Below are 24,267 nucleotides of genomic sequence, written 5' to 3' on the forward strand. Positions count from 1 at the left end.
TATAGAGGTCTCGACAGCAGATGTGGCTTTGGTCAGAGTCTGCATGGAAACACCAATTGTAGCTTGCCAAGGTCACAGCTGTCAAGCCATCTTTCCTCTTTGTTTTATGAGCTTCACTGAAGATGTGCTTACACCCTAGTATCCCAGTATTCCAATTGGGACGAATCAACTTAGAACTAAAATTAGTGTTTACTTTAGGAAAAGTGAAAATTTTCAGAGTTCAGGGACCATGGTGGCCATTACTATAGAAGTTGTATATTACAAAATTAAATAGCACCTCTTTTTTTAAATAAGTGAATTAATTTATTCATATTTGTACATTAAATTGTATACAATTTCAGGTAGCATAACAGATTAACAAAAGCTAGTTACCAAAAAAGAAAATACAAAACTAAAAATTATTCTGGAAGCTTATTACAGAAGTGAAGTTTCAAGGTCAAGTTCATGTAAGTCAATTCGGTGGTATTTGGTGAAATATTTAGATGTTTAAAATTAAATGTTTAAAAAAACTCATGTGATTTCTATAAAATCATATCTAAGGCAGATTTTTTTGTACATTGATTTTAAACATTTGGATAGAGGGAAAAACCTGAGATCTATACCCAAAAGCTATTCTCTGCAGAAGAGATATACACATTTGTTTGCTTCCTGTAGCAAACAGTATATATAATGGTTACTAAAAAAGTTGTGCTGTACATTAGCTGTAGTGCAGGTCACTTTCATATTAAGTGCCAGTAAAGGCTTAACAAAATATACAAAGTCTTAAAAGGTGAGGCTGTTTAAAGCATTAACTGTATACATATTGCACACTACCGTGAATACTCATGGTTCAAAAAAATACTCACATTGCATTTGCCAGTTCTTACATGATGAACCACACTGGAATGAGAGAGTCAAGAACAGCAAATATTTCCAGCTATCAAATCAGCACAAAGTGAGAGGCAGGTCTGTGGAGGCTGGTGTCTGTGTGTGCCCTCAGGAGGCCACATCTGCAGTTCTCACTGGTCCCGAGACTCGTAGAGAAGTTTTGTTGCCTAACAGAAAGGGAAAATGTCAGTTTAAACTGAAGTTTCACTTGCAGCCACTTTATCTGCTTCCTACGCCTCCAAAAACCTCCTTTAAATCCAGGGCTTTAAATTCTTCTTATTTTTCTAATTTCCTAATTCTTCTCTATTTGTCTCCATCTGAGGCATGTACTAGCATCCAGGAAGTGCTGAATGCACTTGCATGGTGATAGGAAGTTTGAGCACACTGTGCTGAGTTGAGTAAAAGCTGGGGTAGGGGGACCTGGGGAGTTCTAAAATGGCAATAAAGCAGCAAAGAGCCACAAACCTGCCCATACACACTATAAATTACAGCAATCACCTGATCAGCAATCGATCAGGTGACTGATTTGAATGTAGCTTTAGTTTGTTTCCCACCATAACTCTGATTTAGGAAATATGAACCCTCAGTTTCATTACCCATGCAGGGCCTAGCACCAAAAAATTAAAGTCTTCCATTTCCAAAAATAAACAACTTCTTTTAACCTTCATGAAGTAGTAAAAACAATTAGCTGAACTTAGGGTCAAATGAGTATTTCATAGTGCTCATTCTTCAGCCAGTAACAAAGTCCAAGTAAGTTTAAAGCCACATTCTTGGCTTAGTTCTTTTCATCTAATAACATACATAAGATCTTGGGAAACCCTTCAGAGTGCATAAATTCTTCAGGTCTCTGAGCAGGAAGTTAAAGTCATGTTCATTACACCCAGCCATAGCTTCTGTTTTCTAAGCAACAAGGCCCTGAAGTCCTTGATAAAAAAAATAACAGAAGTACTCCTAAGGCTGAACGCTCTCTCTGGTGCTGCTAAACACCCTATATAAAGATTTTCTTCATCCTTGTCTAAGTTTTGGCTACTTTGCCTACCTTATGCATAGCTGCAAGCCAGGCTGCTGACAGCTTCTTGTTACAGCTGAAGTCTTCACCAGCAGTAAACTTCATCTGTGTCACCTCCTCCGACCCTGGTACCTTGTACTGCAGGATCATTCCTATGGCACGAGTGTTGCCTCCTGAAAAGAGAAATAACATCTGGAACAGCAGCAGGTTTTACCAACTAAGTAACACAACATTTTCCAGCTCATGAGTATGTTTGGAGAAATGTGCTCATTGCTCAGTTCAGAGCACAAGCAGCTGCTGGATCTGAGGAGCTCATGACCATGGCTCATAGTGCCAGGCAGTAGAACCTGCAGCCTCATATTGTTTCATTTTCTCTGCCAAGCACCAAGGCAGAACTTGAATCAGCCTTCAGGTAAAGCCACACACCTGGAACAGCCTCGTTATTTATTATCACCATGGTAAGACATTGATACCACAGTTTCCTATGGTAGCCTGCAATCTGTAGGCTTAGGGTCCAACCAAGCTGATGGCAAAGCAGGGTCCTGCTGGATACAGCCTGGCGCAGCAGGCAGCAGTCCCTCCACACCTGGCAAAGTTTGGGAATGATGCTTACATAAGGCTAGAGAACAGCTGGCAATATCATTTACTTCCTGAAGGAAATTGCTGCCAAAGACTCTGCTCTGCCAAGAGCTCAATAAGCAAGGTGTTAGTATCTCTCTTGCTGAGGCTGCAGAGATGAAGATAAACCAAAGCAAAAATACAGACATTTAACCAGAACTTTTAGAATGACACATTACTGTCATTACTTCCTGCAGCAGTGGAGCATAAACTAAGCCCTAGGAACAGCACTAGCATACACAGGACACTTCTTATACAGCTCTTTTTAGAAGTGTCTGCCTGAGAGGGCTCCTGGAGGCTGTTACTGCATTATCTGGGGAGCCAAAACAAATCACAATCTAAGCCAAACTCAATCTAGTTAGTGCTGTTAGTACACCTAACCCAATCAGAAGCCCACAGCAGGGTTTATAAAAGAGCTGTTTTCTACTCTCCTAGGATAAATGGAAATTCAACTTCATCAATTGCTTCTCTGCACCTACTGATCAGAATAATGGATTAAGGCTCTACTGAAGGATAAACCAGTGGAAATCACACACCTACAACCTTGATCAGTTTGCCCATGTCTGGCATTACTAAGACAGAATACACCTTGCATAACAAAGAGGCTTTTCTTTTCAAGTTGTGTAAAAGCAAGCCATTAACAGTTTCAGTGCAAAGCCTTTCCAGACAGCACACAGGGAATATATTCATTTCTAGTATGCCAAATTCAGCAACTTGCTGAAGCAGGTGATCTGTAACATTGTGTACTACTGCAGATACCATTTCTCATCTTTCCTTCTCCCAGCATGGACAACAACACCTTGGTCTAAAGAAGGCTTTGAGTACCTTAGTTCTCCTCCAGAGTGTTACAAAACATTCACTCTTGGTTTATTAAACAGACATATGGGAAGGAACAGATACATGTCAGACTTATGAACATAACTCAAGTTGAACAGCAATTATGGATCAAGCAAATAATCAGCACTGCAGAGAAGAAAGAGGTGAGGGGGTCATGACATGCTTGGGTGAGTCATGCTGAAAGGCACTGCAGATACCTTCAGTAACAGGCTGGCTCTCCAGAAGGCTGGTGTAAGTGTGAGTATCTTTTTCTACCATCAAGAAGGAAGGCAGGCAGAAGAGAGATAAAGCAGTCAGAAGAGTAGTGAACAAGGAATTACAGGAGCATTAAGTGACTCAGCAATATACCTGGTTGATTTAAATACCAAGGTAAGTTTATTCAAGTTAACATGCTGTACTGACTGAATAATGCACAGATGGGCTGTGCAATTAGAAAAACCCAGCAGTGACAGAAGTGCTGATAAAGAACAATTATTGAAATTCCTGACCTTGTTTGTTCTCATTTCAGTCAATTCATATTCAGGTTCATCCTGAAATACTCTAAAATCTGGTAAGAGATGGGGCAGTAAGTTGCTGCACTCCAGTTTAGATGTTACCAGTTTCATTTGGCCACCCCTTCGTCTTGAATGAAATTAAGAAAGGATAGTTCAACTGTTTGCTCCTCCTCCCCCATTTCATTCTGTTAACAATGTTTGTACCAGTCAAGGCAAAATCCCAGCTGGATTCTGAAATGGAAGCTACCAAAGACTAACGGTTCCCTCCTGTGAGCTCTTAAATCAGTAAATATTTGTACATACCCAAGGGAACAGGTACAACCACCCTTACTCAGGTTTATCAAGAGGCTCTTCCAGTTTAAGGCTGTAGGGGAACTTCTCAATCTTTAGGTGTTCCCCCAAATCCCAGCAGCCACCTGGGACAGGGTCTCACAAACTCTGCTCTATTCTGACAGCAGTTGTAACCAACACAGTTACACACTGAATGCACTGTCTAGCTCAATAACTGCAGCTTCATTTCTTTTTTTTTTCTTAGTAGTTCATTTATATTAAAAGAAAATTTACCTCCAGGAGTAAATCCCTCTGTAAGTATCTGAACAGTTGAAATCTGTATAATTTCAATTTCATAATGGCTGTCTCCATCCAAAATCAGGTATCTACATAATAGAAGAAAAAGGGTTTTTTCACTTTTTTTCCCCTACAATATCAATTCCAAATCAAAGGAAAAAAATAAAACAATCTCTCTGTGACACTGTTTTTGTGTTCTTTGGGGTGAGGAGGGATAGAAATCAAGCAGAAAATATTACTTTTAATTGAAATGTCACCCTTCCAAGACATTCTGATCCACACTGTTAGTAAATTCAAACAAACATTCCACTATTGTTGGATCTACCCTTTCAGACTGATTACTCTGTCCAACATCCTCAGGGCATGTTACTCTCCTATTTTTTTAGGCTATTATGTAAGAATAGAGCTGTAAGTACAACAATGCTATAGTTTACAAGTGCAGTTTCTATAAATCTTTCTCACCTCTGGTTGTTGGAAAGTCGACAAACCATGAGCTCAGATTTATCAGATGCTCCCAGAGTTACAAAGAATGTAGCACCTGGAAAGAAATGTTTTAGTATTCTAATACAGAATTCAAGAAGCAACATTCAAGTATCAGAAAGAACAGCTAACTTTTACTTACTAATACACTGAATTGAGTGAAATAAGAATAACTGAAATATTAAACTGTTTAACATCAGCAAAACACTCAAGTATAAAAAGCTGATCTTTAATTATCTGGACTTACAGGACCTTTTATGCTATGCAATTTCTCCTATGTGAGAAATTTCTCCCATATGCAGAAATGCAGATGACATCCAAGAGGAATCTTTTAAAAGTGAGAAGAGATTTGGAGGTGGCAAAGACAGGCAATTAAAGACCCTCTGTGATCACTGTAACACAAATTATTGTTTCTGTATTAAAAAAAACCCAATTTAATAGCAGGATGTGACCTTCAGTTCTATGCTTAAAAAACTGTAAAGACATCTTTTTTTCATTACTGAAGGCTGGCTCAGTCTTATTGTGAGGTCAATGAACTTCAGCCTTCATGTTGATTCTTCCCCTTCAAAACTGCTTTGGCAAGGGGAAAGTCACTGTTGCTACACTAGAGAAGTGACTCAGAACTCCAAGCAGCCCTACACGCCCGACCCCTTTGCTTCCTCCATGCCTCATGCTCCCTGTATTACCTAATCCCAACACTGCTGGCCTGGGAAATGAAGAAAGTAACATCCAGTTCTGCCAAATGGTCTGCAGTCCATCTCCATAACATGAACCATGCAGCCTTGGTGTTTCACCTTGTTACTTCCCAGTTCACCCAGGCTCACAGACCCTGTGCTGCTGAAGTGAGACAGAGATTGCAGCACCAAGGCTGGAGAAGGACAGTACAGCCACCATCACCACCTCTCTGACCACGATCTGTGGCTCTACAGCAAGTCAGAACAACTTCAGAACATGAAAGCAAACAGGACAAGCTTTAAAAAAAAAGGCTTCAGTTTTAAAGACATGATTTAAAAACTCATCTACACCTTCATGGCAAAGCAGAGTGAAGAATGATTTATGTGCTCCAAGATGAACACACTCCCTTCTGAACCCAGGATCTCCCCAGGAACATCCATGGCCATCACATGTGGGGCTTAACTTACCCATTATGCACATTGGCATCATGCTGAGAGATCATCAAAAAGGCACTGAAGGATCACAGACTTTTAAAAACTGAAGTTTCAACTTTCTTAATATAACTGGAACATGAATTACTGTATTGCATGAAGGTTTAAACCTATGGAAAGTTGAGTACTCTGCCATCAACCACAGCTGTAGGCCATGGACAAGATCAAAGCTCTCACATGAAGCTTGAAACAAGCACTATATCTTGTCTGAAAAGATTAAAGTATTCTCTAAAGTATTTTTCATCCTTGTTTAATGTAACAGGAATATGGCTAAAAGATGCATTATTTCAAGGAAAATGCCAACTGCACACTCATCTGTTCTCACAGGTATGAAATATTTGTCATTAATTCAATCACTCTTCCTAAAGACCAAGAAGTACAAACTGAGGTGCAAACATTGCCTACAAAGTGTGAACCTCTCTCTAAATAAACCAGCAACACAAAATCATTAACTAAAAAACAAGAGGCGTGACAAAGAGGAGACAAAACAACAGCTTGGCTGGAGAAGAAGCACTGCTCTTGCTGCTCACTGCAATTTGAATAAATGCAAAGAGGAGCACTGGGTGCTTACCATTCATGAGCACTTTGAGCTGTTTGTCGTAGAACTCCGTCTCCTTCTGCGAGACCAGGGCGCACTCCGCACACTGGCGCACGGGGTCCACGAAGCACATGCGAGGCAGAGGCACTTTTTTACTGCAGCACTTGTCACAGAAACACTTCCCACACCTTCGGCAGTGATGCTAAGCACGAGAGAACACTGCCTTTACTTATTTACAAAGCAAATGGATAGGTTACTACAAGTTTCTCAGGTGTGAAATGTGCATGTTGAGGGACAGGTAGAAGAAATTAACTGCTACAGTGGCAGACAGGAATCTCTCAAGGTTGAACACAAAATACTGAGTATAATATGAACAGCAGTACTCTAAGCCTTTGCTGGCACTCTGTAAAGATGCTTCTGGAGCAGAAAAGACAGGAAAGGGCTTCTCTGGTGTCCAGTAAATACTTCACCTCCCTGTCAATAAAAACCCATGAGAAGAGTGGTTTCCAGGTCCTTTCCCACTTCTGACAAAAGATCTTGGAGAACTTCAACTGAAGTTTCTGTTCTTCTTCAACTGAAAATATTATTCTTCTCTTTTTAAAACTTATTCTCAAGTTTCTCCCAAAGGAAAAGTGTAAGAATCTTCACACTTAGAACCTAAAGCTTCTCCTTTTATCAGAAGTATCAGGCAGCACAGCACGAATCCAGTGAAGTTGTGAAACCAGAACGAGTAGTGCAGTTTCACAGCCCCTAAATCTGCAACCAGTGGCCTGTGCTCCAGATCACTGCTGGGGTGTGACAGTGCCAGTAGATCTTCCTGATGCAAGCTCTCATGACAGAACAAGTACTCCCAGGCAAGCAGGAACTCATCTGTGGCTCAAAGCAAGCCTGAAAGTTTGATACAAGGAACGGATAACACTGCACTTTTGGTCAGTGTTAGGCTTTCCTTCCTAATGTTCTGCAAAACTCTCTGGAGTACCTATTTCCCAAGGCTACCTCCAATTGCTTCCAACAGCTAACACAAGGGAAACCCAGCAGCTTGTCATCTGGTATAATATGAGTGTGTCTGGTTTAAAATTTCTCCTTCCCTCTCCCTCCAAACAATTAAATTAAAAAACATGAACTATGTCACTGCGCTACAAGTCACACTTTCACATTTTTCTTCGCTTTTGTAAGCCTGTGTTAACAAAGTGTCAATGTAATTATACAAAGGAATTATGTTCCCTCCTAAAAATCACTGCTGGCCTTCCTTGGGAGGGTACTTTGCAGAATTCTGCATGTCATATTCTGCACACCAGTCTGCATTCCACAGTGACCTCTTACCATTAATAAACAGAATTTAATGTTAGTGTTTTCTCTTCATCCAGTGAGTCTAATTATGTAGTTTACACTTTCTACTTTAATTGGAATTTCTCTCTTCCAAACTAAAGGCAAATCCTGGTTTACTTTTCAAAATATGTCAATTTTAGTATTTTGCAACATTTACGGCTTCATATTTAATTAATTTATCTTACCTTTCTAGTTATGAAGTCAAATTTTGTATCACACTGCATACATCTTGGGCACTGGAAAACAGTACAAACTAAGATTAGTCTACAATTTTTTAAACCTTTAATACTACCACCATATACAAAGAATGAGCTTTATATTATGCCCCATAAAGAAACACCTCCAACAAATTTCCATCCCTTATCTTTTCACTATGGATGGCTTTCATTTAATATTGATGTAGCAAAATAATGTCATCTCCATTTGCAAGGCAAAAAAAAAGCTGCCAAACTTCCCCCTAATGAGTAGTGCATCCTGCCAGCAGGCAAAACTACATCTCAGAACTACTTACCATTCTTGATAACGTTTGGCTATCCAGACAGTCCCATATTCCAGAGTCAACTGGTTTTCTGTAAGTTGTCCTCACTTGAATACGATGCTCTGCTGACTCGCCAAAACGTTGTTTACACAATTTAATGCACTCAAGACTCACACATTTTCGAAACATGCTAAGAGATATTTGGTTTTCTTCCAAGCCACCAAGACCTAATGCTTATTCCAGCTACAAAAAGTCACTTCCTGAAATATCTCTTCCTAAAACAAACTTACACCCACACTCCTTTCAAAAAAGTGACAGAAAAAAATTGAAGGAGTTTCTCCCTTCCAACTAAGTAGAGTTTAAGGGGTGACAGTTTTGACTGTGTTAATGACCAGAAGTGATCAGTGACTGTTGAACAATCAAAATTTTCTGTACAGAAATTCACCTACCACAGGGTTGTTACCCAACCCTTAGATCAGCAGATTTTCAACAAAACTTTACATATTTTTATCTACCATATCAAACCCCAGTGTCTGAGGCCTATAATACAATTCTTGCTAATATTTGCTTTAATATTGGTTTACTTGCAAATATTAATGCAAAATTATGCCTGACATCTTACTCAGGAGAACATGGTTAGATCCTGTACTAGGTTTTATAACTCTATAAACCCAAACTCCTCAAGCCAGACTATCTCAGACTACAGCAGAATGTCCTCTTAACCACATGCCCTAAGCTGAGCAGGTGCTATTTGCTAAGCACACAGTAATCATCACCCTTTGCCTTTAATTAACATATTTCAATAATTAACCCTTTTTCTTCTATAAATCCCCTCAGGCTACAACAGCTTCTATTCAGGGACTTTTACTCCAGCAGATGCTCAATCGCTGTCACAAGTTCAACAACTGCAGCCAAGAAAATATTAGAGCAGCTAAATTAAAAATTCTCCAGAAATTTTTCATGTCCTTTTGAAGTGTAATTGGCAATAGTTTATATGAAAGGCTCTGCTGTCTAAACAGACGTTTAACACATTAGACAGCAATGGCAGTCACTGCCGTGGAACGTAAACACCTACTTGCAGAATTTGTTACAACAAGCTGTTTCTAAATCCCACACAGAAGAGCACCACAAGTGTTCCTGAAATGTTTTAACTAACACTGAACTGAGGCATCCAAACATCTTTTCACAATGGCTGCAGAAAAGGTTAATTCAACACTCACTGATAAGTAAGGTCTGCGTGAAGCAATTCCAGCCTACACCAGGTTTCACCTCTGTAACAAGTAGAACTCTACAGCTAATATCATGTTCTGTTCTACCTTGTTTTAATTTTTGACATGTAGTTTAATAGCCTGCCTGGGAACTGGACCTGGCAATAATTTTGGTATGCCTTGAACTTACCCGAGATGTAATTAATTTTCTTAATGAAAATATTTGGGAGTTTTTGGTTGGGTTTTGGTGGTGGTGATGATTTTTTAGTTCGCCTGGACTGGATTTTTTTGGGGGGGTTTATTTGGTTTTTGTCAAAATGCAGAAAGCACAAGTCACAAGCTAGAGGTGAAAAAAAAATCAAACCCAAACTCCTCTACATAGATTTCATACAGAATGCTATGCTAAACATAAAAGTAGTTTTTAGGAAGGAACAAAATTATCCATCCTCGTATTTAACACAAACTACAGAAAAATATTTCTGAATTCCAGACCCATGATGATAGCCCTGCCTGATACAAATAGCAATCCTAAATAAATCACAAGTCAAGTAGCACACGGTAGCTGGCATTGCAAAATGGGATTTTCCTAGGAAAATGTTCTGACACAAGCAAGCTCAAGATACTGTTCCTTTGAGGTATTTCTGCTTTAAGTAACCAGAACAGAGTGAACCATTTGCATAATGTCAACTTCTGCTTTGGCTGGGACAAGATATTTATTGAGAACATGTTGAAAGATGAATCCTTCCTATTCATCCATACACTGACATAATTAGAGAGCAACTTGCATTGAATTAAGTTTTATTGCTTGGAGGGGTTTTATCACATTAAAAAAGAAGGAAACACACTGTCCAAGTTACTTCTCATGTGTTCAAACAAAAAGACGTGAAGCAAGAAATTAAATAAGAATTCATATCAGAAGTAAATTCATTTCACGTGCACTCAACCACCAATATCAATATCAAATTACTTCATCTAGAAAGAGGAAAATAGAAGAATATCCAACAGCTGTTGGATCTTGGCATTAATTTAAAAATACCAAGAGCTGGTTCACTGCAAACTTGTCGTGGGTTTGCTCAAGTGTGATAACTTATTTCCATAATCCCACAGATCCAGCCAGAGGTGAGAATCCCATCGATGGACAGGAATCTATAGTTACATAGATTTATGTCACATGCTTTATTTGCATAAATAGTAACAGAGTGATTCTAGAAGTGATGCATGGGAACACCTGGCTGAGCTCCTTAACACAGTGAACCTGTGCAATCAAGGAAGTTCAGGAAATCCCACCTGAACACACCTGGCCAAAGCAGCTGAGAACAGAGGGGGAAAGGGCAGGATGCAAACACAGGGCAGACAGAGCTCAGGTGCTCTCTGACACTGCCTGAGCCTGGATTTTGCCAGGAGTCCAAGGGCAGCTCTGCCACACAACCAGTGCCCCTCCCAGAGCCTGAACCAGGAGAGGAGCCAGGAGAGCTCAGTTCCCTCCTGCAGCCACCGAGGAGCCCAGGGAACCCTTCCACCACATCTGTCAGCTCCTCTGCAGCACACAATGTTCCTCAGCCACAGAAACATCTGGTACACAGCTGGATTTCACAAGGTTTGGCCACCTCTGCAGGCAAACTGACACATTTTGCTTAATTTCCTTAAGAGAAATATCATCAATTAAGCTCTGCTGGTGATTAACAAAGAAATTCTGAGTCAGACAAGGCACATGCAGAGACCAACATTTTAAGCTCTGTCCTGATGCTCAGCACCGAATTTCATAAATCCCCCTCAACTCATTACCTGTATTACAAATAAGATTACTTTAAAAAGTAAAGTTTTTAGTAGTCCTGCTTCAGCCTTGCATTTCAAATTCCTCATAGTTACTGATATTTTAAGACTGCATAAACTTGTGATTAAAAAAATTTAAAACTTTTTGAAATTATATTTCAGTGCTGTATAAGCTGCACAAAACTACCAAATGCCATAATTCTTAGGTGGCCTTAATTTAAAAAAATAAGCCAATTGACTCTTCTTGCATAAGAAAAATAAAGCTACTGGATTTTGTGAGTGTTACTGGCTGCACAGCAAAAGCCAATGGATTTGAAAAGCCAGATCAGAATTTGCTAATACCACTCAAGGTCTTGTCTTGGACATAGACACTTCATTTTTAATTATGTCTGACATGGTAACAAGAGCAAGCATCCTCAACTAATCCACTGCTTAAGTAACTCTGTCTCTTTAAATTTAATTGTTCTTAACAAAAACATGGAATTTATAAGGTATATTTATATAAATATAGGAGGTATCACATACCTCCTATATTTAAGGGAAAAGCTTGTAACATGTTTGGCAGTTGTTAACCAAAGGGATGTCAGAACTCTATTATACTTCCAGAAACTTAGCAAAATAACTAACCACAAAATAACAATTCATAATCTTAACCTTGCATTAACAAATGCATTTAAAATATTTACCTCTATCACACTTCCTCTCAACAGCAAATATCACAGAGCACATTCAGTCACAATCCAACACCCTCAGCCTATAGATCAGCAGACTACAGGGGAAAAGTTGAATTTTAAGGAGAATGAATACCTACAATAGAACTGTAATATAAAATTCAAACTAACAACACACAACTGATGTATATAAAATATACAGACTTAATTCTCTCTATATATCTAACTAGTTTAAACAGATTCTACCACAATCCCCAAACAATCTTTAGCTGAATTAAGATGGTTGTGCATATTAAAAGTGCGTTACAGGTACTTTGTTTTCCTTAATGAAACTGGTCTGCTATAATCACGGACTACCGAGAGGCTGAACTGCACTCCGAAGGTCAGGGACAAAAGCAGTTTCAATTGTTACACGAACGAGATTCCCTGATGAGGACGGTGTCAGCAATCGGGTTTCCAGGCGAGTGCACGGGATGCAGCACACGGGAGGCAGCACGAAGGGAAAACCTTTGCACAAGAAGTGCTCGGACCAGCACACACCCAGACCCCAGAGCACACTGGGCCTTCGCAGCCCGGCCCCGCAAAGGACACTCCACTGAAGATTTATTTACCCTAGCCACGCTTCCCTAAGGCAGCAAAAGCTGCTGCTGATGGCCCGGAGGTTTTAATATGCATGGAAGAGACCAACTTGAGAAAATTCCCAGAAGATCCTGCAGCAGATCGCTTGTTCAGAATGAGCTGAATACTCACTCGCCAAAAAGGGCTGCTCTGGGCAAACCATCAAGCGACTTACGGCTCCCACCCTTTATAGCAGCAGAGACTGGCCTGAGCTGCACAAACTGTGCTGGCAGACCGAGCCTCCAGAATCATTATTATTATTATTATTTTACACAGAACTTTCTGCCTTCAAGAGATACCAGGTAGAGGAAAAGGTTTTCTTCTTCATTCCTAACCAAAGGAGGACTCCGTGTTCCCGTACAGAACAGACCAAACACGTCCGTATCTGCTCTGTTGGATGAGTCCCCGCTTAAATTCACACTGGCTCATCTAAAATAAATCTTCATTCCGGTCACATTTAAATGCACTGGCGTGTGTCCACACCACAAAACGTTGGCAATAAATAAATAAACAATGGATTCTACGTTGTATGTGCATCTGGATGCAGCGACTGGCAACGATTAACTCTCATTACGTGAAATTAAAAATATCACCATCACATTGTTTGCTTAGTAAGTATTTAAAAGCAAAGTTGACTAAAACAGACTGAGTTGTTCAACAACTGCTTAACACTACGAACACTCACACCAGGAGCCAGAAGGGCTGTTCTAACTCAGCCTTATCGCTTCAATAATTTATGCAGTTAGTTTTAAACGTACACGGCCTCCAGAACCACCTTTATAAGCATTTAAAGTAATACTGCACAGTTCGCTACACTTCTAATCACCAATCGCTGGCGAATTTTCGCGACGGGGCCGTACACCCCTGAAGAACGAGTGACAGCCCTATCCTTGCGTCCTTTAACCCATTAATCTAAGGGAAATAAAAAAGCGAAGGGAAAGGGGAACGGGAAGGAGGGAAAGGGAAGCGCGGCGCCCCTGCCCCCGGCGGTACCTCCTTGTCGGGCACCCAGGGCGGCTCGTCGAGGCCGAAGGGGCTGCGGGCGGCGCGGTGCTCGGGCACCATGCGCAGCCCGCTCGGGGAGCGCACCAGCTTCTTCGCGTCGCCGCCCGACATCTTCCCCCGCGCGCCGCCGCCGCGGGACGGCCGCCGCCCCGCCCAATGGCTGCGCGGCGCTGCGCGACGGGCACGGCAGCCAACCAATGGGAAGCACGGCGCTCAGGCCCCGCCCACACGCCCCGGGCTTGCCAGCCAGTCCCGTGTCCCTTGGCGTGCTAGTCCCGCCTCCTTCGCGCCCGGCAACCCGGAAGCGAAGGGCGCGGGCGCCACAGCCGCGTCCCCGTGTTCCAGGAAGCGGCACACCGAGCCGCGGGCCCTCGCGGCCACGAGGGGCGGCTCCGCTGAGAGCCCGCGGCCGCTGCCGCAGCGCCCGCCCGAGGCTCTGACCCCGCCCGGCCGCGCCGCTCCCGGCGGGGAGCGGGAGGGGAACGAGCGGCGCCCTGCCATTGGCTGTCCCGCCGGGGCAGTCACTGAAGGGAGCTTTGATTGGCCTGCGGCGGGGAAGCTGCTCGCTGATTGGCTGCGCAAGCGGCGGGGGATTCGTGCGGCGTGAGGGCCCTGTGGCGGCGCCGCGCTCCCTCCGTCCGGCTGTCCGCCCGTGTGTCCGGCTGTCCGCCCGCGTGTCCGGCTGTCCGCCCGCGTGTCCGACTGTCCGCCCGTGTGTCCGGCTGTCCGCCCGCGTGTCCGGCTGTCCGCCCGCGTGTCCGGCTGTCCGCCCGCGTGTCCGGCTGTCCGTCCGTGTGTCCGGCTGTCCGCCCGCGTGTCCGGCTGTCCGCCCGTGTGTCCGGCTGTCCGCCCGTCCGGCTGTCCGCCCCTCGCTCCCTCCGGCCGTTGCCGGGTCCGTAGGACACCCCTGGCTGCACCGTGACCCGCTCCCGGTGTTTCGCTCTCTCCTGGGCCTCATCCGTGGAGCGGCTTCCTGTGAGCGGAGAGTGCGCAATGGTTTGGAGCCCTTCAGTCACGGGTCGTCGTAATCATGATTGATTTCAGTAAGTTTCGGCTTCTAAACCTTCTCAGAATGTTGTTTCAAATGGGTGTTACTTAAAAGTAACTTGCCTCTCTTAGATTTACTCTGTTATTAGCACCCATCACAACCTCTCCCCCCCATGCTGAAAAAGGGATTGTTCGTAAAGTCATGTATTCTCATATAACTCCTGGGTGTCTGCTGCAATCCTTCCTAAAGTTTGTCAGAATAATGCTAAGAACCTCTTCTAGGCAGCCATGGGGCTAAACTGTTGTGTTTCGGACCAAAGTATTAAAAGAGCTGTTTAATGTCCTTACAAGAAACAAACAGATTTTACCGATTTCATATTAAATTTACTTTTAGCTAATAAATGTATATTTGAATGTCCAATGCATGAATAATCCTGGGTCATCCTAAATTGCTCGTGTGTGTGAGGTTTTTTTCTATTTGAAAATGAAAGCCTCGTGTGAAGACTGACAGGGTAGGAATAAATGACTGTCCAGCTGCCTTGTGAGCTGCAGACCAGAGCCAAAGCACTATGCCGAATTACAGGCAATTAAAATTCCCAGTAGCTCTGAACTGCAGGATTATTGGTTGAATTCTTTAATAGGATAAATGTAAACAGCCATCAGAGAAAACTTCTGCCAAAGGGCTGGGTTAGAGAATAGCCAGGGTTGGAAGGGAGCTCTGGAGATCATCCAGCCCAATCCCCCTGCCAAGGCAGGCTCACCCAAAGCAGTGACACGGGAATGAGTCCAGGTAGGTTTGGAATGTCTGTTCCAGTGCTCTGCCAGCCTCCGTGTAAGAGTTCTTCATCTTGAGGTGAAGCTGAAGGGAGTTTGACACCATCCTCTTGGCACCCAGCTTTGGGATTGTGATGTGCATTGGTGAGATCCCCCCTCTGTCTTCTCTTCTCCAGACTCTCCTCATCAGAGAGATGCTCCAGACCCCTCAGCACCTTTGTGGCCTCTGCTGGGCCCTGTCCAGTAGCTCCTTGTCTTTCTTGTGCTGGGGAGCCCAGAACTGAACACAGCACTCCAGATGTGGCCTCACTTGGGGCTGAGTAGAGGGGGAGGATCACCTCCCTCAGCCTGCTGGCCACATTCTTCTCATAGTAAAATAATATCAATATATAAAATAATAATAATAGCAATAATTCTCATAATAGCATAATAACCACAGAATAATTGATACTTCTCTAAGATAGCTGATAAATATATTGTTAAAAATAGGGAAAAAAGTTCTGGAAACTTTTGACACTGATTTATTCCTATTTTTTCTTGCCTGTGTCTATGATAAAAGCCACTTTAATCACAGATAATTATGGGATGTGCTGCTCACTGCTGTGCTGTGTCAGGAGATGGACTGGGACCAGTTTGACTTGAACCCTAAAACAATTGCTGCCCTGAAAAAAGGTAATTTAATTTGCCACTGTGTCACCACAGTGACATCCTTGACATAATTGTGTGTTTGTGGGTATAAGCAGACAGATGGACACTAACATTTTCGAACTGTAATTAAGTGTTTCATGAAGAAGTTTTTTGAGTAATTAAAAGTGTTGGGTTTTGCCCAATAAATTTTCAAACATATTTACGGCTTGTGTTGGTACATTCCACGTGAGTGTTGCCTGCCCACTATACAAGAATGCAGCACAGATAAACCTCAAGTAAATGAGAATTACAAATTGGGAAAACTTTGCTGTGTAAGACAGCCAAAAGTATTTATAAAAATTCCTCTTGTTTCAGCTGACATAAAATCAGTAAAAGAGATTTTAAACTTGTCTGGAGCAGACTTGCAGAGATTGATGAAGCTCTCCAGTGCAGACATCCAGTGCCTGCTGAAAACAGTCTCTCACACACTGAGGAGGAACAGCATGCTCACAGGTAATGCAGTCAGGGCATAAAAAGTCTTCTGTCTAAAGCTCAAAACAATTGTCACTGGGAGAAAATAGGGTTCTGGCCCCTTCATGACACAGAAATGTGGGTTTAAAATGAGACTGGAAAATGGGGTAAATGGAAGTGAATGGGTGTAATTGTTCAGGATCGAGCCTGCTTGAAAAAGGACAAATGTTTCTCCAGTCTGAAACACTTAAATACAGGAACAAAATATTTCCTTTTTCTTTCACACTCTCTTCCCCTCTCTCACTACTCTCCTTTTGTACTAAGATTAGTTGAAAAATTTATATCATATATTAAAAGCATCATAAACTGATTTTTCATAAACACCTCATTCTGAAACAAGCAGGACCTAATAGCTCCTTCTGTACAAATTCTTAATGACAACCCTGTATTTAAAATCTATTTTCTTGTGATTGTGTGTGTCTTCAGGCTTTGACCAGATGCCTGCTGTGCTGTTTTATACTCTGCTGTAGCTTTCTATTTCCATAATGGCTGTGCTTGAACTTTGCTGTTAAAATTCTCCCTGAGTGTAACTTTCCTCAGGGACACCTTAGAGGCAGAGAAAGGAAAAAAAGAGTTTGAGAGGAGGAAATAACTCGGTGTAAATTATCAGTCTTTGTAGAGATATTCAGCAGAGGTCTGATGGGGAGAGAGATGTGGGGAAGACCAGGCTGAATTAGGGAAATTCTCCATCAACAAAGAAAGCATCCCTTGTAGGGATAAATCATGTATACAGCATCTATTTGTATCATTGTGTGTTGGAAGAATAATAACTACCTTTTCCTTTTTTTTTTTTTTTTTTTAATCTTTAATAATTAAAAAACTCCCAAACCCTGCAGCACTTCAGCTCTACCAAGATAAAGATCATTTCACCTCCCAGCACCAGAAGCTGAGCCTGGGATGTTCAGTGCTAGACAACTTGTTAAAAGGTGGCATTCCTTTAGTGGGAATCACGGAGCTTGCTGGGGAGAGTTCTGCTGGGAAGACTCAGATTGGTTTACAGCTGTGCCTGTGTGTGCAGTATCCTTACAAGTATGGTGGATTAGAGTCTGGTAAGTGCTGAACTGTAAACTTGGATTCCTTTCCCATTTGAGGGAATGTACTGTCTCTGTCTTTAGGAATCTCATTAAAGCAGGTGCACATGTTCAGTGCAGGTGTAACTTCAGTAGGAAGCCAGTTAGGGAGTGAGGTGTCTTTACAGAGAGAAAAGCTTGCTGTGCACGTCCTGCAGCACAGCATAACTTAATTCAAAATTACTGTTGGCTGTTGTTTGCCTGCCTGCCACTCTGGGTTAAACTAAAAACACTCTCAAACAATGTAAGAAGAGTGTTGCTGTCATGAGAGCTCATTGACTCCTCAGTTAACCACCTCAGCAGAACAGCTCAGCAGATAACTTTCTACAAACATCTTGGGTACATGGTATATATTCCCTAGCTGAGGATTTCAAATTTCAAAGATTATTTGTTTTGATAACAATAATTGTACTGATTTACAGAGTAAAATTGATAGAAATGTAATTGAAGAAAAGTAATATTGTTCTGTACCTGTGGTTTTCCTGGGTTTACCAAAGTATACAGGTTTATTCTTTGATTTGAGTATGTTTTTTTACCCTTCTGTCATATTAATCTAGCTCTTTTTTTTTTTTTTTTTTTTTTTTTTTTTTTTTTTTTTTATTATTATTGCTGCCGTAGAAAGGGAGGAAACCTGTGTCACTTCTGAGAATTCTGGTAGACTGCCTTAGGTGTGTTTTGCCTGTGACCTTCCTGCTCTTTCCACACAGCACTGGCTTTATCTGGCAGCTCAGTGGCTCCTTCTGGGGAAACTTAATAATTTCTTGAACTATATCCACCCATGTGGAAAAATCATGGACTGTACAAATTAAGATCTTGCTTAAAGGGCTGTGAGTAGCCCATGGCTTACATTATATGATGCCATTAATCAGAGCAGAAGCAATTATATTTTGTTCTGTTCTGTTGTGTGCTGCTGCTAACTGCTGCACATACTTTGAATACAAACACATTTTTATCCATGCTCCAGCACTTCTTCCTGTTTGTGTTGAAATCAAAGAATAGAGGTACAGAGGAAGGTGCCCAACACCCTATTGGCACTCTTGTGTTGAGCCTCCCATGAGAAATACAGCAATTAAAGCTTAGGTTAAATGTGAGGAGTTTTAGCCTTTAGGAAACTTGAGGAGAACAGCAATGCTTAGAAACTCTCACAGAACTCTCTGCACTACCAGTGGAAGATTTTGCTACTGATTTAAAATTCTGGTGCATTGTATTTTTCTACTGATTAGAAACTTCCCTTCTCATAAGTGGTGATGTTGAAATGCATTTCTTTAAAGTTACTTCATTAAATTTAGTGCTAGTCTTGTTTGTAATTCTCAGTGCAAGGAGGTTGGCAGCAAAGAAATCCTGAAAGTAAACAAAGGCCTCCTTTGCCTCCAGGATATCTTTCTGCTGTTCTAGGAATGTCAGTTGTGTTTGGTTGTGTTGGCTGAATTTATTTTATATGCCCATATTCATAAGTAATATGTTAATATAATGGGACAAATTAATATCCATATTGGAATTTGGAATTAGAAAATAATGTTTGCTACTGATTCCTGGTAACAACCTGGGTTTTTTTTGATGACAGATTATAATAATAGGAATCAAAACTTGTTATTTTTGAGGTTGAGGGGTTTTAGTGGGTTTTATTCCTGTTTGGTTGATTTTTGGTGGTATTTTTTTGTCAGCAACTAGCATAACACATTTATTGGCCTGAATAACAGATTTGATGAAATTGTTGATTTCTGTATGTGTGTTGTTGGACCTGTGACTGTGTCTTCAGTGTCCTGAATGTTGCAGTAACTCTGGATCAAAATACAGTTATTTAATCAATGGAGCATCAATCTATGTAGAAATGCAAATCTGCATCTGGAAGAACCCCAGTGACTATGAAATGTGAAGAAATGGACATTCCACACTTCTTAAGTAAACCAAGGAGAGGACAAGTGACATCCTGCTTAAGGGAGGTCTGGTTTTCAGAAAGCAGACCTGTGAGCCCAGAATTCATGGTAGAGAAATCCCTGTCTTTCAGCATTAAAGCAACACTGTGCAAAAGGCAGTGAGCTTAAGTAAGCATGGTAAGCATGGCTGGAATGTTTTACTTAGGAGCTGTTGTCTCAACACAAGTTAGCACAGGTTTTTTAGCATGAAATTCACAGTGCTGTGTTTTGGATTTCTGACCGAAGCAGGCAGACTGTGCAGTGTCACTCTGTGGGTTGGATAAATGGTGATACTCCTGATCCCCAAGGGCAGGTGATCAGGTGCTGCACAGCTGTGCACACAGAGTGTCACCCAGTGGACAGTACAAAATCCAGGTGTCCCAGCTGGTGCTGAAGAAAGGACCAGGCAACTGCAGGAGAGTCACAGAAGTGGGGTTTTTGTTCATCACTGATTCAATGTGGTTGCAAAATAACCAAACATGAATTTCCAGATCTGTATGTGTAGCTTTTAAATGCAGAATGTGTGGTATAATTTGTGTGCTGTTAAGAAAACTGCGTGTGTAAGAGCCCTGTGGTTTCCTTGGCTACAGGAGCTGTCTACATTTGTACAGAAGATGTGTTCCCAAGCAAACGTTTGCAGCAGCTCATAGATCAACAGCATAAGCTGCGTGCAGATGTTCCAGCTGAAATCATACAGAAGATCAGATTTGGAAACAGTATTTTTGTTGAGCAGGCAGCAGACCTGGTAAGTAGTAGCACAAAGAATGTTTCTAAGACTCTTGATCCATATGGATTTGAGGCAGTATTTTACTGTTAAGGGGTCATTAGTGGAAGAGCAGCACAGTTTGTAACTGGTTTGGAACAATTAATGATAGTCTCATGTCCTGAGTGTTTCAGTGAGAACCACTCCTTTACCAGGCAGGCTGAGAAAGTTGGGGCTGTTCAGCCTGGAGAAGAAAAGGATGTGTGGGGACCTCATAGGAGCCTTCCAGTGTCTGAAGGGGCTGCAGGGAAGCTGGAGAAGGACTCTGTCAGGACAGGGTACAAATTGAAAGAGGGAAATTTAGATATTAGGAAGAAATTCTTTACTGTGAGGGTGCTGAGATACTGGAAGAGGTTGCTCAGAGGAACTGTGGATGCCCCATCCCTGACAGTGTTTAAGGCCAGGCTGGATATGGCTCTGAGCAACCTGGTGTGGTGGGAGGTGTCCCTGCCCATGGCAGGGGGTTGGGAGTGGATGATTTTGAAGGTCCATTCCAACCCCTTAACATTATATTACTCTATAAAAACAGAACAGTTTAGGAGAGTAGTACTACACCCTTGAAATTTAAAAGTATCAGTGAAGTCAGAGCTGCAGATAAATGCAGGTTGCAGTTTTGTCTCTTCCATCCTCTCCTCAGTAAAACCACCAGATATGGTTACTGGTGAGACTTAGAGATCCACCAGCTGCCTTCATGATTCAGAACTCCCTGAGCTCGTGCTGCAGTGGTGATTGCTGTAGTTCAGTCTCTTGATGTCCCAGCAGGGTTCTTCGCCCTTTGTCACTGTCCCTGTGTGTGTGGCAGGACACGTTCCAGCAGTGCATCACGAGGAGGCTGTCCCTGCTGCTGGCTCGGGGCATGGTGCGCCTCGTGGTCATCGACTCCATGGCCGCCCTGTTCCGCGGCGACTTCGGCCCTGCCGAGTCTGCTCTCAAGGCTCGCTACCTGCAGACCTTTGGGGCACAGCTTCACAGCTTGAGCACGAGGTTCAGGACTCCCATCGTGTGCATTAACCAGGTATGATATCAAATTGCTTCTTATTCTGTAGGGACTGTTTCATAAATGGCTGGAGGGTGATGGAACAGTCTGTGTAAATACAGATTTCATGGTTGTGTGTGTATTTACCACCGTCAGCTGACTATTAATGACTGATGGAAACTGAAGCTTCCTTAAACTGATGTACTTTAATAAATGTTAACTACTCAAAGTTTATTATTTAAGCTTTTATAGGCTGTTAATGTTCTCAAAAGTTGTCCACTAAAGCTAACAAAAATAGGTATGTATAGCAACTGCACAGAGCATCAAAGCAAAATAACAGAGTTCTTTCTTATCACTGGCTTCAAATGCCATTGTCAGGAGGATTGCTCTGGGAGCTCTGCAGGCAGTTATATTCCAGGAGACAGTGAAGCACCAGGGACTTTGCTGCATTTCTGTGGAACTCAGCACTTCTGTGTAACTGCTGAGATTACTGAAGCACTAAAGTGCATGCACTGACTTGAGCTGGACCAAAACAAGCCCACAATGATATCGGTCACAAAGAGTATTTTTTTGAGAAAACAAGGCAAGACACTGCTCTTAGTCCACTCACAAATTGAAGGAGGATCAGAATGCCAGAGGTGAAGCATTCCAATGTCGCTTTGGAAAGGGGTAAGTCAATGTGCAGGCAGGCCACTGAGAAACTTCAAAGGTAGTGAAATCATTGAGAACAGGGCACTTTTGGGAGATCTGGGCTTTTGTACTTTTTATCTCCAGCTACAGCACTGGAACAGTTTTGTGAATGTGGGGGGGTTTGTTTATGGTTTGGGTTTATTTTTTAACAAATAAGGCATCTAGTAGTAGTTTAATTAATGTAAGCTGTAGCTTGCTAAGTAGTTCTAACACTGTAAACTCAGCTTGTGATTCCCAAATCCATTTTAGTTTGCCTTGAAAGGATAAGTGTTTTCTAACTTGGCTTAATATATGCTCTGATAACTTGGATTTTCTTGCCTTGGTTCCCTTCCCTGCACTCCTGCTTGCTGAATACAAACCCAGAACCCCAGGTCAGCTGCAAACCTGTTTTTGTGCTTCAGGTGACGGATGCAGTGAGTGAGTCGGAAGCTGCTCAGTGCAGTTGTAGGTGAGTCACCCACACAGAGTGACAATGTCAAACACAGCAGCTCTGAACCACTCTGATCTTTGTCACTCCAGGGTAAGCTACAAGATCATGTGAGGAGCACTGGGGCATTTACCCAGCAATGCTGGATTTGCTGGAGATCAGCACTAGCTCGTGCTCTGAAGGGGAAGAAACTGTCCTATACATTTACATCGCAATCCCTAATCACAAATTAGCAGGAAAAATTCCCTGGGGTTAATGGCTTGGGTATCTCCTGACACGAAGAGTATTTTTGCATCTTGTCTTGTCTTTGATGTAACTGCATGACCTTCTGTCTGCTTAAAAAATACAGCAACCAAACCCTAGCAGCTGGCTTTGTTAGTGAGCTAAGAAAAAACCCAAAATAGTATCTTCTGACACCAAGATATTAACAGGATTCAAATATATGTATTTGTTGTTTGAATCCTAACTATAACCTTGATGTACTGCGTAAGTTGGGTGCTACATAAATGGGTGTCTGTGAGAAGTTCACTGTGTCCTTCAGATTCTGGAACTGACACAGAGAAAGGATAAGGTTCAATTATTATTTTTGCCTGGTTATCTTGTATTTCTTTTACTGGAGAAATTGCACTTTTTCCAGGAAAAAAAATTGTTTTAAACCTTAAGTTGAAAGTCACATATATGCAGTGTTCTGTTTACTCAACATTTCTAAATAGACTTGCAAATGGAATCCAAGGCCAACAGTTACACACTTCAAATATTAAAAGTTCAGCTATTTTCTCTTGTGGTTTTCCTGTTGCAAGAGAGGCCTGTCCAGATGGAGGTAGGTATTCCCCCTAGCTGTAGTTGAAAGAATGACAGCTGTTCTGTACAGAAGCACTTCTCCAGCTTTTTCCTTGCCGCAGGGAGAACCTAAGTTTTGTGAGTAACCCCTGTCACCTCTGTCTTCAAAGACCCATAGTTTTCAATATATGTTAGAGAAACAATAAATGATGCCTTGTAGTGCAGTTTTGCTACAACAGAAGGTATTTCATATGAAATCCATGCATGCAGAAATGTGTCACACTTCCCTTACAGGGTAGTGGGTAGCAGAGTCACTCCAGCACTTGGAATAACCTGGTCCAATCAGCTGCTGATGAGACTGATGGTCAGGCGGGTCTCACTGCCCGGACGCTCCCCTGCAGCGGCGTCGCACTGCGCTGGAAGCACGAGGACTTTAAGTGTTGTTTTTGCTCCTCATCTCCCTCCATCCTTTTGCTACTATACAGTACAGCTGGAAGGGGTAAAAGGAATAAAGTAACACTTTTGCACAGTAAAGTGTCCTGCTCCAAAAATGTACCAGGACTCTGCTTCAGGAAGAATTACTGGTGAAATGCAATTCTTCCTAGATGAGAGAAATTGATGGTGAAGTATATGAACAATAGTATGGCTACATTTAGCCTTGTCTGCATTGTGAAAGATGATATTTTTACACTTGGATATTCAGCTTTTCCTTGTCAGATGAGTGTCCTGAAGGTTCTGAAGGAAAGGGAAGCTGTGGGCAGGGGGAGGTTGCACAGTAGAGTGGGATGTAGTAATCCCCGTGGTGGGGGAGACCTGATGTCTAATTTTCTTTTAACAGCATGCTCATCTAGAAATGGCATTTACTGTAGTTTTGTACCCTCTCTGTTTCCAGACCCAACAATACTTGAAATTCAGGCAGTTTATGTTGCCTGCTGGTGGTTCTGGGTCTCATGCTGCCAATGAAGGATAGCCATTCCTTGTCACAAAGCAGCTATCCTATTTTAAAACCATTTCTATTAAGATTTTAAAGAAAACAATCCAATAAAGGTACTTTATTTTACCATCTTA

The 24,267-nt window shown here is 42.1% G+C and overlaps 2 protein-coding genes across 6 annotated transcripts; one reads left to right on the plus strand and one right to left on the minus strand.

Annotated features, from left to right (window-relative positions):
* Nucleotides 1–277: 277 nt before the first annotated feature.
* ZFYVE21 (zinc finger FYVE-type containing 21) lies at nucleotides 278–13,906 on the minus strand. Of its 4 annotated transcripts, none has more exons than XM_053944681.1 (8): nucleotides 8,417–10,738; nucleotides 8,091–8,141; nucleotides 6,610–6,778; nucleotides 4,855–4,930; nucleotides 4,390–4,481; nucleotides 3,529–3,582; nucleotides 1,907–2,049; nucleotides 278–1,034 (listed from the first exon to the last, which is right to left on the minus strand). In XM_053944681.1, the coding sequence occupies exons 1-8, from the start codon at nucleotides 8,570–8,572 to the stop codon at nucleotides 999–1,001; spliced, it is 777 nt and encodes a 258-aa protein (XP_053800656.1). In that variant the 5' UTR covers nucleotides 8,573–10,738; the 3' UTR covers nucleotides 278–998. The 4 variants fall into 4 exon arrangements, with proteins under 4 accessions (XP_053800656.1, XP_053800657.1, XP_053800658.1 ...); XM_053944682.1 differs by lacking the exon at nucleotides 8,417–10,738 and adding an exon at nucleotides 13,647–13,906 and having other exon boundaries at nucleotides 279–1,034; XM_053944683.1 differs by lacking the exon at nucleotides 3,529–3,582 and having other exon boundaries at nucleotides 280–1,034.
* Nucleotides 13,907–14,002: 96 nt separating this feature from the next.
* Nucleotides 14,003–24,267, plus strand: XRCC3 (X-ray repair cross complementing 3). Of its 2 annotated transcripts, XM_053944679.1 has the most exons (8): nucleotides 14,003–14,701; nucleotides 15,979–16,091; nucleotides 16,422–16,559; nucleotides 17,414–17,626; nucleotides 20,154–20,308; nucleotides 21,129–21,341; nucleotides 22,394–22,440; nucleotides 23,494–24,267. In XM_053944679.1, exons 2-8 carry the CDS (start codon nucleotides 16,037–16,039, stop codon nucleotides 23,714–23,716), a joined length of 1,044 nt encoding a protein of 347 aa, XP_053800654.1. In that variant the 5' UTR covers nucleotides 14,003–14,701; nucleotides 15,979–16,036; the 3' UTR covers nucleotides 23,717–24,267. The 2 variants fall into 2 exon arrangements, with proteins under 2 accessions (XP_053800654.1, XP_053800655.1); XM_053944680.1 differs by lacking the exons at nucleotides 22,394–22,440; nucleotides 23,494–24,267 and adding an exon at nucleotides 21,681–22,375.

This window comes from Vidua chalybeata, chromosome 6 (genome assembly GCF_026979565.1).
Source record: "Vidua chalybeata isolate OUT-0048 chromosome 6, bVidCha1 merged haplotype, whole genome shotgun sequence".
NCBI lineage: Eukaryota > Metazoa > Chordata > Aves > Passeriformes > Viduidae > Vidua > Vidua chalybeata.